General features: G+C 35.8%; 1 protein-coding gene across 4 annotated transcripts in view; it reads right to left on the bottom strand.

Annotated features, from left to right (window-relative positions):
* Positions 1–699: 699 nt before the first annotated feature.
* DEPDC1B (DEP domain containing 1B) overlaps positions 700–20617 on the bottom strand; it is a 62419-nt gene continuing 42501 nt past the window's right edge. For 3 of the 4 annotated variants that reach the window (XM_036279316.1, XM_036279317.1, XM_036279318.1), the window contains 5 exons: positions 20470–20610; positions 8067–8233; positions 6232–6408; positions 2590–2775; positions 700–1112 (listed from right to left, as the gene is read on the bottom strand). In XM_036279316.1, coding sequence (XP_036135209.1) covers positions 951–1112; positions 2590–2775; positions 6232–6408; positions 8067–8233; positions 20470–20610 — 833 coding nt within the window. In that variant the 3' untranslated portion in view covers positions 700–950. Of the gene's footprint in view, positions 1113–2589; positions 2776–5586; positions 5866–6231; positions 6409–8066; positions 8234–20469; positions 20611–20617 lie in introns of those variants that run through there. The other variant, XM_036279319.1, reaches the window with a different exon arrangement.

Raw genomic sequence — 20617 nt, forward strand, 5'->3', positions numbered from 1 at the left:
CAAAAGCCCAAATCTCACTTCTTAGTTTATCATAAAAATAAGTGACTAATATGAGAGCAGTGGCCAAGGCAATGTTAAGCATTTGAGAATACTTAAATAAATGCACCCCCCCCCAAAGAAAGACCATGTACAATATTTTAAAAAACCAAAATACTGCATTTATTTGCATTTCAAAAGAACAAGGAAGCTGGGGGAAATATATTTACAAAGAAGGTAGTCTCATTTTGCTTAATCCATTTGTGCTTTTCATAAAACAACAAAGATTTGACTTAGAATCACATGTGTAAAGGGAATGAAATAATTTACCTGTTCAGTTCTCCATCTCTGGCCATGACTGAAATTAATACCACTGCAATCAAACGAAAACCTACTCTGCTTATAGGTAAATACCAACTAATATATATGTTATAAAAGAACCAGCTTTTGTAAAATCCATCACAGTATCCAACAAACACACACTAAAAGACACATACATCATAACAGGACATTTAAGAATCTTTGTGCAACAATGAAAAACAATTTATACAGGATATACCATAATTGGCCATTAAGTCAACAGCATCACAGTAACAGTACCCAGTGTCTTTCTTATTCAAGTATATACACTATTTCTAAGACTTGGTTATAACAAAGACAATAGTAACTAGGATGTACACACAATTATTTCATAAACACCATTTAAAAATGACAAAAATATCCTTAAATTTTCTAATAATTATAAACATGTTAACAGTATAACTGTGCATTTCATAATGTTTAACTAATTTACACACTTTTAAAAAGCATTGAATTTTAGAGAAATACTGATAATGGCTAAACATTTTTTGAAATCAGGTCATATTTATATTTCAGTAGTCTGTATTTTCCGCTCTTCTTTCTTCCACCACCATACTCTATAACCACCCATTTACTCAAAACAACATCAGAGCTCTCCACCGGCTATGCAAGTATTACATCCGAAAACTTCGAGTTCTTTGAAATGGTTGAAAAGGGTTTTTTAGTGCCCACATTAGCAACTGTGGTTTAGGTTTTGGTTTTTCAGGAAATAGAAGTGCTTCACTTTCTGGGGTAGGAAATCGTTCTTGGTAGACTTCAGGATAGGATTTTTGAAACTAAAAAAAAAAGATCCACAGTGAGTCCAAAAAACAGGTAAGAGCCAATAAAATTGGTCAATCTAATTTAAAATAAGAGTTTATGACCCCCATACTTTTTTCCTGTGTTTGTTTTATTGTTTATTATTTTCCATCAGAGAACAAAGACGAAAACAGATCACAGTCAAATTTACTTCAACACACATCTATTTCTTTGTTAAATCATCTGATTACACTTTCTGAATATCTAATCTTTAATTTGATCCAATCTTCAAATAAACTTCTCATTTAAATCACATTTCTTCAAATTTCCCCCATTGTCAACTGTAAATAAACTTTACTTTAAAAATATTCACAAGTAACTCTGACTTGAACATGTTCTTAAACAAAGAAAATGTTGGTCCAACTACATTTCACTATTTCCCTGCATCTCCAATTCGACCCCACCTGCTTCTGCCAAATAGAAAGCATTCTAGTGTGTGTTATTTTATGAAAAGCTTAAAGGGAGGCAATAAGTTTTTCCTTTTTCCTTACCACTGAACTCTTCTCCAAAATTACTGAGAAAAATATGACTGGGAATCTAGAACTCTGGTGCTGTCCATAATCCTACATGTATGTTGTGATCAGGAATCAAGCTATGCAGGATTCAGTCTTTAAAAATAAAAACCATTCAGCCCTGGCCGGTTTGGCTCAGCGGTTGGAGCGCCGGCCTGCGGTACAGAGAGACCCGGGTTCGGTTCCAGCTAAGGGCACGTGCCTCGGTTGCAGTTTGTCCCCGGCCCTGGTTGGTCGTGCGGGTGGCAGCCACTCGATGTGTCCCTTCACATCGATGTTTCTCTCTCTCTCTCTTCCTCTCTCTCCCTCCCGGTCTATCTGAACAAAAAATGGAAAAATGTCCTGGGGTGAGGATAAATAAATAAATAAATAAATAAATAAAAAATAAAAACCATTCATTTAACCTTGGATCAATATTTTAAGAATGGGTTAAACCTATTTTGAGTTGAAAACTATTGTCTGAAACCCTACGCCATGTTGTCTAACAGGAACTAAAATCTTAGTGATGCCTGAGACAAGAAACCAATTTGATACGGGCTATCTAAAATCAAAGGCTTTTAATTTCTAGACATTTTATATTTGCAAATTCAGTCTGATTTGCCTTTCAAAGAAATCTATCCTCATTTAATAGCTTCTCTAAATTTAAGGTAACTGCTCCAGTAACTCATGTCATATGGCACATATCAAAATAAAAGACAGATATTAGAGAATAAGTGAGGAGTTCAATAATGGTAAAAGATCTGTATTGGAGAATAAAGATGCGGGAAATTGACCACAACCGTGTAAATCAGTAAGACTTCTGCAATACACGAACTAAACAATATACTTTCAAAACTGCTATCGCAGAAGATGAGATTCATATAAACCTATTAAAATAAAGAATAAAAAATATATAAGAGCAGTTGGGAGAAAAAGAAATGACTCATAAGAACATCCTTTTTACCTGCTTCAATTTTTTCTTCTTCTCTTTGCGGGAGAGTTTGGTATCTGTTATGACTTCTTCCAACAAAGCTGCCAGAGGTTCCTGAGAGCCATATGCTCGTTGGTATTCAAATTCCTCTGGGCTAATCTGACGACAAAATGATGGGGCAGATAAAGTAATATCCATGTCAGCTCCTGGGTATTTTATCTGAAACAAAAGGATTGGAGAAAGACAAAAGTGTATTTTCAAGTAAATTACAAAAATTTGTTCAGATCAAACACAGTACATCTCCTCCTAGGAATGCCATGCCATTCTTCAATTTAATTGGGGAAAATTCTGTATTAAAAATTAGTGTTTCAAGAACTTCAAAATAAAAAAAATCACTTAAAGCCACAGTTTTAAATGAGATTTTTTTACCTTTCTAAACCCAAGAGCCATTTTAATAAACAAAATGCCCTTTTAATTAAGGTCTGAAATTGAAACATAAACTGAATACGTTGACTATAAAACAATTCAAAACAAAAAATGATGCTGGACACACATAGTGAATTACCCAGATTCCTTCCCCTATCTGAAGAGTCTGGTCCTCCCTCCCTTGGGGATGGACAGAGGCACACCTTTAGCTCAGTTGTCATGTAGAGAAAAGGCCTACAACCATCTCCAAACATGAATAATGAGAATCAAGTGAAAACAATGCATGTGCAGACACTGCACAGGGCAAAGGGAGAGATAAAAAGAAAGATGATACCCAGACCTGTGAATAATGAGCATCCATTAAAAATATTTAACTTTCGAGTCTAAGAGGGTCATCTTCTCAAAAATATACCATTTATAGTTCTTCTGCAGTGGATAAAATTGCTACTATTACATTCACTTCTTTGGCTTTAGCCTTTTTTTTCCAGAAGCCACAGTTAAAAATAAGTGTTGCCAAGAAGAGTTATTACGTTAAGTATACATTCCATGCCTCAATATCAGTTTCCCAGACTAGATTGAGACAACCTGAGAGAGAGAGAGACCAGAACCATAAGGGAAAGGGGTATACATAGGATACTTCCTTGTTTATTTGAAGCAAGGCCAGAAAAGCAGGAAAGGGCCAGAATAAAGGGTGTCCTAGGTAACAGGTGACAGACAGCCTAGGATGTGAGAAAAACACCAGATACCTATGATTAAAGGGCCAAGAGGAAGACAGGTGCAAACAAGGTTGATTGAAGGTTAGTGTGAAAAACAATGCCTACCCCACAACTGCTCTATCTCAGGGCCAGTTCCAAACAGCCCAGAACAATTCACCAGAAGAGCCCAGGAAACTGTTCATTTTAAATGTGTTATGATGTAGGTGCTAAGTAGTCTATGTGAGAGAACAGAGATCTATAGGAGCTAAGTGCTAAAACAAACAGCTCTTCGGCAATTCTACTGACTAATTCTAAGAAAGAAAATGTAATTAGAAAGTTGAGTAGTTACTGATTGTATTCAGTGCCATCACAGTTAATCATCACAGATCAGCTGTCTGATCTTCAACTTACAGCAAAGGGCTCACAGGTATAGGTTGCTGCAATACATGCCTGTGCTAGGTGAAAATACAAACCTAGCAGTATACAGAGCAACACAGTTCTTGCAATCACTTTCCTTGCAGAAATACAGTAAAGTATTTCTTTTCTTTCTTTCTTCTTTTTTTAATTTGGCTCAGAAAAATATTGAATGGAGGTAGGGAAATTAAACTAAAACAGCAGTAAGATTACACTTTTCACCTATGAATGTCAAAGGTATGTATTTTAATGATAACACCCAAAGTAGGCAAGGGTGCAAAGAAATGAACACTGTCTTATACCACTAACGGGAATAAAAATTGGATTCTAAAGGAAAATTTGGCAATATGCAACCAACGCTTAAAATACATTCATGGCCTTTGACCATGCAAAGGTGCTGCTAGGAATTTATTCTTAGAAAATAATCATAGATCAACCAAAAAAAAATCTAGCTATAAAAATATTTATTGTTATATTGCTCAAGGCCAAAAAAAAGTAGAAACAATCTAAATATCAACCAAAGTAAATCATTTAAATAAATTATGGTATAACCATATTGTGGAATACTGTGTTCCCAATAATAATGACATTGTGGAATAATGTAACAATAGTGATGATAAAGCTACCAACTGAGAGCTTACTATGTGATATACATTATTCTAAGCACTTAACATTTTAAGCCATTCAATCCTCAAAACAACCTTAGGAAGTAGATATTACTATTATTATCTCATTTTACAGATGAAGAAAGAGAGATGTTGGGGCAGATGCTGAAGCAAAGACATGTTACCTAACATGCCCAAGGTCACACAGCTAATTAAGGCACGCCAGGAATTCAAACACTATTTAGCTCCAGAGTTTGTGCTGTTAGCCACTCTAATGTCAATCAAGAATATTTAATGATGTGGGAAAGTTTTCTTCTTGTATTGTTAAGAGAAAGTAAGTTATGAAAGAGGAAAGGGAAGGAAGAGAATAGAGAAGAAAGGGAGGGAGGAGAAAGAAGGAAAGATAACAGAAAAATACCTGAAAGACTGTAATACTGACAGAACATTTGGTGTTACTGGTATCTTTTTGGTGTGTATTTTCTATATTTTCCAAATTCCTTTGATGTATTAGGTCATAATAATTATCAAAATAAAAGATATTTTTATTTTAACTTTAAATTGCTCACTGGAAACAGCTAAACAGTTATTTACTTTAATAATACATTGCAAGGTAGCAGTTCACTGGGCCTTAATTGAAGAACCTCAAAAAGTGTTTATATGAAAAAGAGGTCCAATCATTCAGAAGGAACCAAGCAGAATTTCTGCCAAAAGACTTCTTACCAAAAGTTTCTGTTCCCACAGACTGACATACAAACCCCACTTGGAGGTCCACATAATATTACTTTTATTTTTGCATCATTTTAACATAACAATAATAACACTCCCTTTCAAAGAGTACCTGCATGTGTCAGACATCTGTGCAAGGGGTTTTGAGTTATCCAGTTTAGTACTGTACTGTGGAACACTTCACCACCTCTTTATACAGCACCTAAGGCCCATGTTAACAAGTACAGAAACTAAAATCCAAAGAAGGTAAGGCACGTGCCCAGAGTCATACAACCAGGGAAGGGGGAGCCAGGAGTTAGACCAGGTCTTCGTGGCTCTTGTTCTCCCATCACACCACGTTTTAAAGTGAGGCAGCATGCATGGTAGTTAAGAGTACTGATTTCATCACTTTGAATCCTGGCTCTGTGACCTTGGATGAGTTGCTTAAGTTGTCTGTGCCACAGCTTTCTCGTGCAAAAAATAAAAATATTAACAGTATCTAGGTTATAAGGCTATTAAGAATCAAAGTATATATTTCACATAAATCATTTCCATCAGGAAGTATATGTAGACTCTGAACAGATTCACTTAAGGAATTTACAATCAAAAGTATGCGCCTTTGACTGACATAACAAAACCAAGTAGGCAATCCACAAATTTTCAGGGCTAACAATCTTGTAGTGCGTACTATGTGCCAAGCCTTGTTGTAAGCTCTTTTGTATGTATTAATTCACTTAATCCTCATAACATAAAGTACCGATAAACCTACCAAGCTTAAACAACTTTCTGCTGACAATTTCAACAGAATTTGATAATATCCCTTCCTTTACCTGCACTCTTCGTAGGTGAGCCACACGTTCCTCTATGGAGGTCTGCAAGGCCAAAGGGACTTTCAGAATCTCTTGGGAATTGTCCATCAGAAACGTCACCAACTTAGCAGCTAATAACTCATCCAAATCCACTTCATCCTTGGAACACAAGATGCAATGGGAAAATGTCTGAATCATCTGGAAAAAAAAAAAGTAGGGGGTATTTTTAGATAAATACCAATAATTTTTTTTTCCTACTCTGAATTGATTGCAATCTCATCTGCAAAAAGCAAGCGTGACTAGTTGGTGAGAAATGGCCCCGAGCACAGGGTGCACATCCCACCTGGCACCCGGCCACACGCTGTCATCTCTCAGTCAGCACGAGCAGAATGCGCATCTCACCTCACAGAGACGCAGCAGAGATGCTTGTCTGAAAAGCTTTAAACCCCTTTCACAGATGGTTTTCGATAAAGTTCATGTACTTTATAGCCATTTAGTCTGATAATATTCTAATTTCATTATTGATTTTTTAAAATTTACTAACAGTTTGTGTGCCTCAACCTGCTATATATTTTCCTATTTAACTGTCATTTTCTCCAGGATTTTGGATGTACTTTTGACAGTGACCCTTGAAGAAAACCCAAAGACTTTACAAGAAGTTCATTAAGTGAAGAGACTTATGGTAAACAGAAATATAAAAAATATTATAGCAGCTGCTACCACAGAATTCATATTAACTACTTCATTCTTATTGCTATCCTCTGAATGGACTTTCTTTTTCCTTTATTTTCTTGCTGACAATCTTACTTCAAAACCTATAAGCATGTAATTCTGTTTAATAAGACATCACTTCATCAACACTACAGATACTTTATATTCACTCACATTTATGTGTACAGAGATTCTTTCTGGGAGACTGCGGACCCCATGGAATCCATGAATACCTTGAAATTGTATGCAGACTTTTACACATGTATTCTTCTGGAGAATAAATGCCAACTTTTCTTCAGCTTTTCAGAAAGCTAATCCACTCACCCACCCCCTTCCCAAATAGGTCAAGAATCACTACCCATCTACTCACCCACCCCTTCCCAAAAAGGTCAAGAATCACTCCACTGGCACCGAGTGCTCCTCTGACCTCACCCCATACTTCTAAAGCTGGGCCGGTGGACCCCTAGAGGTACACGGGGGTTTACCAGGATACGGAAATAACATACGCATACCAATGATGCATCAATTTCACTCCAAGACTTTTTTTGAGAGAAATTTAGCTAATAAGCAATTCTAATCATAAACCCTATTTTAAAATACATGCTGACATTTATAAAGTAGAATTCAAAATTACCCAATTTTAAGCAAAACTGAGCATAATTTAAGAAAACCCCTCACTCATGGACCCTTGGATCACAGCCCAGGAGATGTAAGTTCTCTTTCTCCTTCCCAGTTGTCTGGTCCAACTCTATCTTTTACTTCTTCCCTCTCTGAGCCCTGTACATGGTGCATCTCTCTTCTCGATGACAGTAGCAATGGCTCTGCAACCCTTCTGACTGGAGGAGAGAGTGCCGTTTTCTTGGGAGATCACTTATCCTTTCTGTCCACCCTACCTTCTCTTTGTGTTGACAGTAGGCAGGATACAGCAGGATACAGTAGAGACTAACTCTATTCACTCTTTGCTCTTATTATGTTCTTTAAGACACTAAAACCAAAAGCACAATACTAGTCTGGGTGAATTCCAAGCCATGGCTCCTCAAGCAAGCCTGCCATGTTCCTTCCTCTGACGCCAAGCTGGTCAACTTTACTCAGGTGAATTTTATTCCAAAAACACAAATCACGTTAGATGTTAGAACTCAACCTACCAGTGTTCGGGTGCCAAGACCATCACAAAGTGGTGGCATCTCCTTATTTAAGCAAATCCTTGCCATCATCCTCATCAACAGCTGTAATTTTCTCCTATTTTCCGGTGGCAGGAGGAGGCAGCAAACCTGAAATGCTTCAATGGCCATTTTCTCTTCCTGTAACAAACCTGATTTAGAAAGGAAGTTTTTAATCTTTAAAAACCTAGAGCCTACTTGACTCTACTATGTTTAATTCATACTTTTACAAAATATATTGCTAAAAATATATACAACGTATTTACATATTCAACTATACTGGGTCAATTGATTATAGATCCACTGTCACTCACAAATCAGCACAGAAAACTAGTGTTGACAAATATATAGAACACACACTGTCATTTTCCCCTCCACACCCTGGACAGATACAATTTAATTTTCATAGCATTCTTTCCCACTGAACCAAGAGCAGTCAGGTTGAGCCTTACCTAACCCTTAACACTCATACTGTTAATAGGTCCAAGATAACATGAATGTGTCATCGCCGCCCTGAATTCTCCCCCTTGTATTATTTCCTCATGATGAACAAATCACCATCTTCCATGATTCTCACAGACTAAATAATAAAACTAATGCTCCTATGGTCAATCCACGGCCAAATGGCTCTGCTTCTTTCTAATAACACCTATCCAATAAGCCTTCCTCCCACTTAAGCTATTTTTTTCTAATTAAGGGGGCTGATTCAACTGTGCTACATGCCATCTCTTCTTACCCGGTACGATTCTGCTAGAAATTAGGGTATTCTAATATTATACACTCTTCTTCCCTATTGGTTCCTTGACACAGCCATTCCAAACCCACTAAAGAGATAAAACTGCTTTCACCGATTTACTGGTCCAGATTCATCCTTTTCAAGTTTCTAGTCTCTGACTTCAGGGCAAACCATTTTTTACATTCCACAAATATTTTCCGACCATGTATGATATGCCAGGAACTATGCTAGGTCTCGAAATTACAAACATATGCCAGGTCCCTTCCTTTCAAGAGCATACGCCCTGTGAAAAGGAGACCCAGAAAAAATAATTGACAAAATGTATATGTAAGAGATCCTGCAAGAGACATCTGCAAGGGGCATATTAAGGGAACAATAGTCACTCAGTAGGAATGTAGCATAAGATGTGAGGGTAAGGGCTCGGTATAGAAGTGAACTAAAAATGTCAGCAGAGATTGGATCTTCGAAGCCTTGAATACCAGATTAGGGAGCTTGGGTTTGATCCCAAGGGCAATGCATGTGCTTGGGAGAGAAAGGGATCAGAAGGAAGGAGCTCTAATATACCAAGTTCAGATCCTAATGTTCACCAGAAATATTTCTGCTGACTATCATTATTACCTACATAGATCTGCTTTTAATTCTATATAATCAAATCCATGAAAAGAAAAAAGGTTTATGATCATATTTTAATTCTTTCTTTCATTTATCTAATAAATATTTACTTAAGCCCTGGCTTTTCCAGAAACTGGTTTGGAAAAGATACAGTGGGGAATAAAATAAAATCCTGTCTGATCTCGTGGAGCTTCCTTCCAGCAGATAATAAGCAAAAAGATATATAAATATGATGTGAGGTGGAAACTGCCATGAAGAAAAATAAAGACGGAAAGGAGCTGGGGAATGATGGAAAACACTACTAGTGTTTCGGGAAAGGTCTTTTTCTGAGGAGGTGACATCTGAGCAGTCATCTGAAGGAATAACAGTAAGCCAGGGAAATATCAAAGAGGCAAATTTTCAAGGCAGAGGAAATATCAATGATAAGGATTTTAATGTGGGAGTATGTTTGAGTGTTTGAGGAACAGCAATAAGGCCAGTGTATAATGAATATGCAAATCAGAAGTGAGGTTAGAGAGGAAACCAAGAGACACACAGAACCTTATCGACTATCATTAATGACTTCAGGTTTTATTATAAGTGACCTGAGAAGCCACTGGAGGATTCTGGGTAATAGAAGGGTGGGGTAAAAGTAGGTTTACAGTTTTTGGTACACTGTATTATTCTTGTATTATTATTTATTAATTACTGTATTATTTTCCACACAAACTTTAAACCTACTTTTCCCCCACCCTGTATGTACATGAAATATAATAAGATATGGTGAAATCTAACTCTCTTTATAATTAGAAAAACAAAGGATCTGTAAGGTAATGTGATGGAAGGCTTCATGGAAAAAGTGGAAAGCTTTGTGGAGAAAATAAATCTAGAATTTATTTCATTCTTACCACTTCCAACTGCTACTTTGCCTGAACCTTGCATCTTCCTTCCTCCTTGTTACCCACTTACAATCTAGTCTCTATACAGCTGCCAGAGTAAAAAGTAATTCAGAAATGACAAAGGAATAAGCAGAAAAATGTTACATATTCATAGGTATCCTATGTTCACATATTTAAAAGAAATATGAACACAGTGAAAGAGAAATGTAAAATATAAAAGAGAACCAAATGGATCCTCTAGAGATGAAAAATACTAAGCCTCAAACATTCACTAGATGAGAACCATTACAGATTAAATACTGCAAAAAAAAAAAAAAATCAAGAAACTTAAATACACAGTAATATAAACTAGCCAAAATAGAAGTAGAGAGAGCAAAAAGTAGGGGGAGGGTAACAGAACTGCAGCAATATGTGAGAAAATATCAAGTGATCTAACATATATGTAATTAGAAAAGTGGAAGGAGGTACAGAAAAAATATTTGAAGAAATAATGGCTCAAAAGTTTCCAAAGTTGCCCTGGCTGGTTTGGCTCAGTGGTTAGAGCGTGGGCCTGAGGTCCAGAGAGACCCGGGTTCAGTTCCCGCTAAGGGCATGTACCTCGGTTGCAGTTTGTCCCCGGCCCCTGGTTGGTCATGCAGGTGGTGGCCACTCGATGTGTCCCTTTTACGTCGATGTTTCTCTCTCTCTCTCTCTCTTTCTCTCTCTCTCCCTCCCTCCCTCCCACTCTAGCTCAACAAAAAATAAAAAAACATCCTCAGGTAAGGATGAAAAATAAATAAATAAATAAAAAGTTTCCAAAGTTGATGACATCTATAAATGAACAGATCAAAGAAAGCCATCAAATCAAAGCACAATAAACACAAAGAAAACCACATACATGAAGGCACAGTGTAATTAAATTCCTAAAACTCATAGAAATCATGATAGAGAAAACCTCAAAAGCAGAGGGGAAAAAAAGACACATTATATACAGAGGAACAAAAATAAGGAATTACTATAGACTTTTCATCAGAAACTATTTAAAGCAGAAAACAAGGGATTGACACCTTTAAATATTGAAAGAACAAAAACTTTAAACTTAGAATTCTATATCCATTGAAAGTACCTTTCAGAAATAAGTCAAAACAAAGACTTTTCAGGGCCCCTTGCCCGCTCCTCCAAAAAGCAGAGAATTTTTTTTCCAATAGACTTATACTCTAAAAAATATTAAGGACACTTTTAAAGCAAAAGGAAAATGATACCAGATGAAAACCTGGATTTACACAAGGAATGAAGAATATCAGAAAAGATTAATATGTGGGTAGATAAAACTTGTTTTATATTTCTTTATTTATTTGAAAAAAAAATTGTTTAGCCCTGCTGGTGTGGCTCAGTGGTTGAGTGTTGACCCATGCACCAAGAGGTCTCCAGTTCAATTCCTGGTCAGGGCACATGCCCAGGTTGTGGGCCCAATGCCCCGTGGGGGACATGCAGCAAGCAACCAACTGATGTTCTTTCTCATAGATGTTTCTATCTCTCTTCCTCTCCCTTGCTCTCTCTCTAAAATCAGTAAAGAAAAAAAAATGTAGGACTAAAATGTATGAAACAATAGCAATTTAAAATAAACAAATTAAGACAACTTAGAGACCTAAACTTGCCATAAAACCTTAAAAATCTTAGAAGTACAGAATCTTTGTGACAGATTTCATGAGACACATATTAATTTGACCAAAGTAAAACACAAAAGCTCTTTACCTTGTGATTAAAATCAAAGATAAGCTCCTTCATGTTGTAAGACTGAGTAAGATAACTGAATGCCTTCTAGTCCCTGGTTACTATATATTAAGCAATTTTATCTATTCATATTGAATCATTTTGACTGTAATATAAAGAAGGAAATACTGCCCCATTTGACAGACAAGAAACCAAAGCTCAAGGTAGTTAAAACTTGACCGAGGAATTCAGCTGGTATTCATATCGATGTGCTATCCCTTCCTATACACAGTTGTGTTCTTTACTTATCCTGCCCGAAGAGAATAGCTTTTGGAAAAAACCATTAGCAACCTCCTCTTAATAAACTCTACTTGGCTTTTATTTGGTGCTAAAACTGAATAGTCAGCAATTATTAATTATCAGTGAAAACATTATACTCTCTATTTAATAGCATACTCTATATACAAAGGCATACTTTTTTGGGCTACTATGTGTGTCCTAGAAAAAAATCATTTTAATTTTGGACTGTGTTTTAAAAGTTCAACTATCAGCTACCTATCATCGTTACATTATGACAGAAGTAAAATTTTGGCAAAATCTCCAGGAACCTGAAAAAAATAAACTTTGAGGCTCTAGTAGCCATTAAGCAAGTATATATTTTATTTTTTATTGTTGAAAGCATTACAGATGTCCTCCTTTTTTCCCCAATGACCCCCTCCTTCCCTCCTCCTGCCTTCCCCAGCCTAGTGTATAAATACATATATATTTTTTTAAAGAGATTAAAACCAGAGTATAAAGCAGACATGAATTAATAGCATTTCTGAACCACATTAAGGGTATAATTTGAAATCACAGAAATATTAGTTATTAGAAAATTTACAAAACTGACAAGGAAATACTTGATAATTTTTTTAATGTTTTTGAATGTTTAAAGAGGCAACAGTGTAAAAGTTACAATCCTAGAATTCCGTCAGTGTTAGAAACACAGATGCTAAAGACAAGAAAAGAAGCTGAGTCATAAGAACATTTAGCTGTGCCCCAGTTTATCACATCATTATACATATCACATAAAAGGAGAACAGCCCAACCAGTGTGGCTTAGTGGTTGAGCGTCGACCCATGCACCAAGAGGTTGCCGGTTCGACTCCCGGTCAGTGCACATGCTCAGGTTGTGGGCCCAATCCCAAGTGGGGGGCATGCAGGAGGCAGCCAATTGATGTTCTCTTATCCATGTTTCTCTCTCTCTCTCTCTCTCCCTCTCCCTTCCTCTCTTTCTAAATATCAATAAAGAAAAAAAAATTTTTTTAAGTAGAACAGATTACAAATAAAAAATGCTACCTATTTTCATCATTATACATTAATTTCGTCATTATAAATGTTAGCTGCTATTATTAGTTCTAATTTTTAAAAAAAGAAAAATAAGCTCCAAAACCACTATCAAACTTTTAAAATTCTTTTCTGCTGTAGTGAAAGTTCTGAAGTATTTTGTGAAATTCATGTTCTTACCTGTAGTAGGACAATTTGCTCCTATCAAGATTAAGAGCATAGAAGTTTATTACATTTATTATGTACCTAAAAGTGTGCTAAACCGTTAATATATTTTATTTAGTCTTTATAACAATCTCTGAGGTAGATATCATATTTCCATTTACAGTTTTTAAAAAGTGAGGCTTAAAGAGATTAAGTCATTTGACCAAACCCACAGCTAGTTAGTGGTAGGTGGGATTTGAACCCACACAGTCTAGGGAATGTACTCCTAAACACCATGCTGAATTACCTACTTTTTCCATGTGGTCAATTATCTCCTAAAGATACGTTCCTAGAAGTAGAAATGCTGGTTCAAAGAGTGTCACAAACATTTAATAAGCGGATAGATGGTCAAAGAAAATACCATTTTACATTCTTCAACTTGGGGGCAAGGAGTAGAAACAGTAAAAAGAACAGAGAATTTCTGAATGTAACAGAACCTAAGCTAGCTCTTTTATACTAAGGAGAGCAATACAAAACCATTTTCTTGAGAGTTCAAAAATAAAGGCCAGGTGATAACTACTGCTAGTTTCCCTCTCATAAAGTAAAAACTAGAATGTAGTTTATTCCTGAAGAAACTCAAACCACTTTAAAATACTAATTCCACAACACACAGGAATAAAAATCTGATTATAACTCTATAAAATATGAGCCACAGGTAAAAGGTATTTTTAATCTACGTGGAAAGAACAAACCATGTGTTGTTTTATCTAAGTATAAAGGACAAACCATGCACAATATAAGCATTTGTGACAATGAACTATTATTACTATAGTAATATTTGAGCAATATTATACTTTCTGAGATACCTTCATATTCATTAAATCCTCACAATCACCTTGCGATGTAGATAGGCAGGGATAAAATTTAGGGCAGGTTTTTTGTTCTGTTTTTTTAAGTTTTTTTACAACTAAAATGAATAATATATTTTACATCGTAACAATGCATATGTATATTCACAGTATTTAAAACAAAAACGTTTATAAAAATACCTACTCTTACTATAGACAATGCACTCAGATATTTTATATATTATTCTATGTCTTTTTAACGTTTTTTAATGCTGTTCTAGTACATAGAATTCACATCCAACTCACAGTTTCTGAAACAATGGCTTACAGACTACTGAGTTTGAACTGAGGCTCTTGTATAACTAACATCTAGGAATGCACAGCCAGAAGTCAGACAGATACTCTGGTCTTGATTTCAGGAGATAGATCTGAGATGAGGATAACAAATGAAAATACTCAGCATGTGAGTGATTCATGAAGTGGTATGGACGTGATCAAAGAGAAGATAAAAGGGCTGAGGTTTGACGTATCTATAATTTATGTCCTTCCTGGCAACCAGTCCCAAGGATGTTATTTTTCAATCTCTTCAAATGTCAAAGCTGGACTCGCTTTTAGTTCTGCCTTTGAATCTTGGAGCACTATGCCTTGCTTTCCTCATTTCAAATACATGTAGGAATGCTTAGAGTCTCAAAAATAGTTTAATCTGAGCTCTATTTTTGTTTCCAAATTTCCTTCTCATTGCTGACCATTACCTAATCCCCCACCCCCACATCCCACCCCCTTCAATAACAGCTTAATAACAAAAACACACTGTAGGATTCAGCAAAAAATGATTGCAAGAGACCATATAGCTGTAAAATACAGTTGAACTCGAGACATCTTCAGCAAGTATTTTCAGGTTCTTCAAGATCATAAAGTATTAGTGATTTTAAAGAGTGTCTTGGAATTTTTAGGTTCCATTTTAAGAACTTCTGAAGGACATTAGCATTCTTATCTCATTTTATAGCCAATGAGTTTTACTGTTGTAACTATTTTATTATTTGGATTCATTTCACTTTGCTAAAACAGAAGCTAAAAGAATAACTTTTACATGTTCCATCATTTCTACAATCTCAGTGTCATCATAGAAATACTCAATCTTCCTTCTCTTGAGAAAACGACAAGAGCCTTCTGTAGCCCCAGAGGTTATCTTGTTTCCTTTTCAGAATGATATAACAGTGCTTATCCTAATCATAGATTGTAGAGATCTATCACAAGTAGTTTTACATAGAAAATCTTCCTGCCATTTGAGAGAAGAAATGACTAGATAGCAACATACGATTTTCCTATCTTAGTTTATGCCCTGCTCCAATTTTTGTAGTGTTCAAAACAAAAAGAAAAGATACTTAGCAGGAAAATGTTACCCATTGCTCTAAGTTTTATGTTTTCATATCTATTAGTATGACAGGCATTCCTGCCACTTATCAATGAGAAAACGGGGGCCCAGAAAGGCAGAGCAATTTATCAAAGTTGATATAACTAGCTCAACAAACCAAGTTGCCTGAGCTTGGTAATCTTTCCACTGGTAAAATAAGAATAAACTAATGAAAAGATAATTTTTTAAATCCACCAAATCATCTGTGAATTTTTCCAATCATGAAAATATTTCGTGATTTAGCTGGATTAAGGAACAATAAGAAAATAAATAATTTAATACTCAAAGATATACAACTGTTCCTTAGATAGAAGTAATAAAAATCAGCCTGGCCAGTGTGGCTCAGTGGATTGAGCGCTGTCCCATGGACCAAGAGGTCCTGGTTCTATTCCCAGTCAGGGCACATGCCCAGGTTGTAGGCTTGATCCCCAGTAGGGGGCGTGCAGGAGGTGGCTGATGGATGTTTCTCACATTGATGTTTCTATCTCTCTCTCACTCCCTCTCTCTCTAAAAAATTCAATAAAAACATATTTAAAAAACAAAAAGAAAACTCCATGCTCAAGTACCTTTACTGGAGCATTCCACCAAGCTTAAATAAATTTTAAAAATCAATAAAAATGTAAATAGTCTATATTAGTAGAGGTTAGGTGACACTTTGGCCATAATGACCTTCCTTTGTTGACCTCGCTCTCACTCCCCAATGGTTACATCAGATTTCTATTTTTAAATCATTTTCATTTTTGCAAAGAAGACCTAATTATTCCACTAACGTGTAATGTTAACAATAAGCGATTCCTTATAGGAGCTTCAAAAAAGGAGTGAAATATGAAGACTTTTGAGAGGGCCCGGGGTTCCCAGAAGGGCCACTGGGACCATGTCTGTTCAACCAGAGAACAAGAGATTCAAGAAGGGTTTGTTGCAGAGTTTGAACAAACAAGGGAATAAAAAATACATGTCACTGTTTCATTTTCACTGAAAAAAGGTATAAAAAGGAAAAGGTTTATACTAAGCCAAAAGAACTCAGACTACATATCAATTGGTAATAACATCCTGCCTAAAGAAAAACACAGCAAGACAGACTATTTCTCTAGAGGCTTTTAAAGAAAGGCAAACAAGATGTCTTTGTGATTTGCTTAACAGTAGATACAGATTCACCCACGAACAAGATGATGCCCTTTCTTACATGAAGAGCCCCAGTGCTTTAGCCTATTTATGACTTCTTTTGCTTTTATGCTTAGAAAGTCCTTCACTTACCCCAACACCAGATAAGTATCAACTATATTTTAGAATTTACACTTTTTACATTTAATTCTCTAACCCAGCTAGAATTTATTGCGCTCAGTGGTGGGAGAAAAGTATTGAATTTTTTCCCAAAAGTTTTTTCAATCATCCTAGTGATTACCAGTATGCTTATAAATAGTTTATATACTTAGTTATAGCCAGGGAATACCTACGCATTTCCCTAAAATTCCACCTTTAAGGAGTACCTAACACCACTTTTGCTAACAATCTTTATGTAACAGTAGTCAATACATTTGGAGGGACTCAATAATCTTACCTTGGCTCACCTGCATCTTTTTTTTTTCCTCACTCAAGGATATTTTTCTATCTATCTTCAGGTAGAGAGAGAGGGAGGAAAAGGGAGAGAGAGAGGGACACATTGACTGTTTTCCCTTCAGAATAACAAAGGGATAAGGACCCCAAGATAACTTGACAACATAAGTGCAAAGAGGTAGCAAGGCAAAGATGGCACACATCTCTAGAGGATTTCCTAGAAGTCACTGGAGTCTAGACAAAAGAACCAAAGAATAGAAAAACCTAACCTTATGGATATTTCTAGGTTAAAAACACAGGAGGAGATCTCAACCCATTGAGTCAGATGATCCAGTGTACAATCAGTCTAGTGAATTTCAACGGCATTTTCTAAACATTTAGGAAGAAGGGAATAGCAAAGAGCTACTGTCTCAGACTTCCAGCCTACTAGCAAATAGACCAGAGGTCTTGGGCTCAACTGCCTATAGGAACACATAAATGAAATAAATGAGCAAAGGGATCAAGTGAATTGGGCTTTGGCGTCTGAAAAGCAAGGGGAGCACTGGAGACTTTGCAAATTGAATTCATGTCCCTGAAACACTTGCTCCTTCTAGTGGCCATACTACACAGCTGCAGCAGTTTATGCCACTGAAAATTCAAGCCAAGAATTGCCACATCTTCCAGTTTTCCTGAAGCTAAAATTATAAATTTTTATATAAATTTCTTGTTTCTTAGAGTTTGGCAATTAATTAAATTTCTTTTGAAAATACAGAGGTCACACCAGATGTACTTATGAGCCAGATTTGGCCCACAGAGCCCTAGTGTGGGATCTCAGATCATAACACACACAACCCACAAGTCACCCAATTTTCAAAAGTACTCTCCCCTGCCCCCATGCCCTGTTGTGCTTCCTGTCTGCTGCCCCTTTTCTCAATCTGCCAAGTTACTGCAAGCTACACAGAGTCCAGGGTGTGTGTGGAGCGTGAGTAAAGGATGCTACACTACCTCATTCAACTCATTCAAGAGTCAGATAACTCTGATCTTAATATAAGGCACTGCCATTTTGAAAATTAAGTTTAACTATTGTGAACAGTTATAGTAGGTCAGACTACTGAGCCAAATTAATTCCTTTTTTTTTTTTAATTGTAAGTAAAGAATAAGTCTTACATCTCAAAAAATGTCTCCTTTTTTTCTTTAAGAGCTCTTAGATGTCCTGTTTCATATATCAAAAATGACTAACTGCTCTCAGGGTCACAGCTTTGGCATCGACTAGCATTATTTCATGCTAGAGGTAAAATAATAGACTTCAGAAGAAATTCATTAACAGAACTGAAAGTCATTTCCATTGAAAATGCTGTAGGATTTTTAGCTTCTACACACAACTGACTGATTACCTACTTTAAAATATTTTTACCCAATGGCATCCTATTCCAATCAAAGGAAGTTAAAGGTTTAAGAAATGAGTTAACCCTACTGGGATTCAACCTACACATCTAGTTTGTAGATACATAGTTTCTAGATCTCTTTTCCCACAGGCTGTAACAGGATTTCTATATTAGATAATCTTCCATAATCTAGAAGACTTTCTTCTTTCACTACATAAGGATGTGGTTTTCACTGCAGGGTGTCTCAAATATAGTCACTTAAGGAGGACTGGATCAGGGAAAGTTAATATATCATGACGTCCACACACATTAGTCTAGTCTTGCTGCTACCCAAGTGCAATAAATCCTCCTTTCTATCTATCCTTCTCCACACTAAACCCTCTAATAGATGATGTTTTAGAGGGTGGCTGACTCTGACAACAATTTGGAAATAATCAGCTGTAATTGCTAGGTGAGTTCAAAATGAACAATTGTGGTAGAATAGACCAGAGACATCATAAACATAACTGATTCAAATTAGAATTCATTTTTTTTAGCTCCACGTTCTTTTGTTTCTAAATCAAATAATTTTACAGTAGACATTATAAAAATGGAAAAAGAGGGGAAAAAATTTAAGTAGTGATTTTTAATCCAGTCTTTAGAATTCTTCTTTTACCAGTAGAATAATGGCAGTTAAGTGGCTATAATGAGAATCTACTCCATCAGTCCATACCCATATTCAGCAATAGGAAGTATTCATCATTAGACATGATACTCATAAGTACATAAGCCCCTAGTCCTTCTTGGTTAAAAACAAAATACCAAGAAGACCCAGTGGCCTCAAAACTCAGTAATAGGACTAATCCCTTCATTTTTTCCCTAATACTGGCCTCTCTGAAAACAAACTCACTCTTATGTACACGATTTATAATTGTTTGTTTGTTTTTACTATCAGAAAACCTATAAAATCTTAAAATATAAAGTACTGTGCTATGAGATCAGGTAAATTATTCACATATTGTTGGTAATACTTTATTTTGTTAGAATGCTATGACAGCATCCATACTTTCCAAGAAGACTGAAAGCAGGAAAAAGAGAAGGGAAAGATTGCTAACCCCACAATACTCAAATACAACAGTATGCTCATTCCTACAAATTTACATAAGAGTATGAAACCCACCTAGTTATCTCCCAGTTATCTGGTGATTAAAGCAAACCTTTTGACAAAAAAACAACAGTACTTATTGAACAATCTTAACAGCAGAGAGGAAAATCTGATTTCTTAGAAAAAGAAAAGTATCAGAAAGACCTATAGCAAATGTTGATTTTTTTTCCTTTTTACCATGTTTTTTTGATGGTACAAATTCTGAAATATAAATCTACATGAGGAATAGCAACAAATTTTAGAGAATGAGAAAGTTACCATATTTTACATGTCACAAATAACAAATAGCTCCATAAAATTCTGTTCCTTTCATCAGAAGAAATTAGATCTCTCAATGAAAATATATCTCCCATTCTTGACTGTTTATGACATCACATCCAGAGTAGCAGATTTACTCATGAACAGTAAACATCAAATTTACATTCTTCTCTAACAACAGCCATACATTTTGCATAAAAATGACATACGACATATTATTTTTTCTTAAGAAATAATTAGTGGCCCTTGCTTTGAGCTTCATAATAGAGCAGGACACCAACTAGGCCAAGTACCCTATTCATTTTTTTTTTTTTTCCCAAAAATGCTATGGAAGTTTGGCTAATGGCATCTCACGATAGTAAAAATGAAATGATTCAATGTCAATAATGCAGATAAATGCTCATTATAATCCAACTTACCTAAAACACTGACAAATGCATCAAAAAGATGAAATGTAAGCAAAGGTTCTTTCAAGTGACCATAGTAATCTGCTATGGTTTTAAAGACATCTCTCTCAAATCCTAAGTACATAGGCTGCTTCAAATCCGAACAATTCGGCCCTATTAA

This window comes from Molossus molossus, unplaced genomic scaffold, assembly GCF_014108415.1.
Source record: "Molossus molossus isolate mMolMol1 unplaced genomic scaffold, mMolMol1.p scaffold_m16_p_3, whole genome shotgun sequence".
Lineage (NCBI taxonomy): Eukaryota > Metazoa > Chordata > Mammalia > Chiroptera > Molossidae > Molossus > Molossus molossus.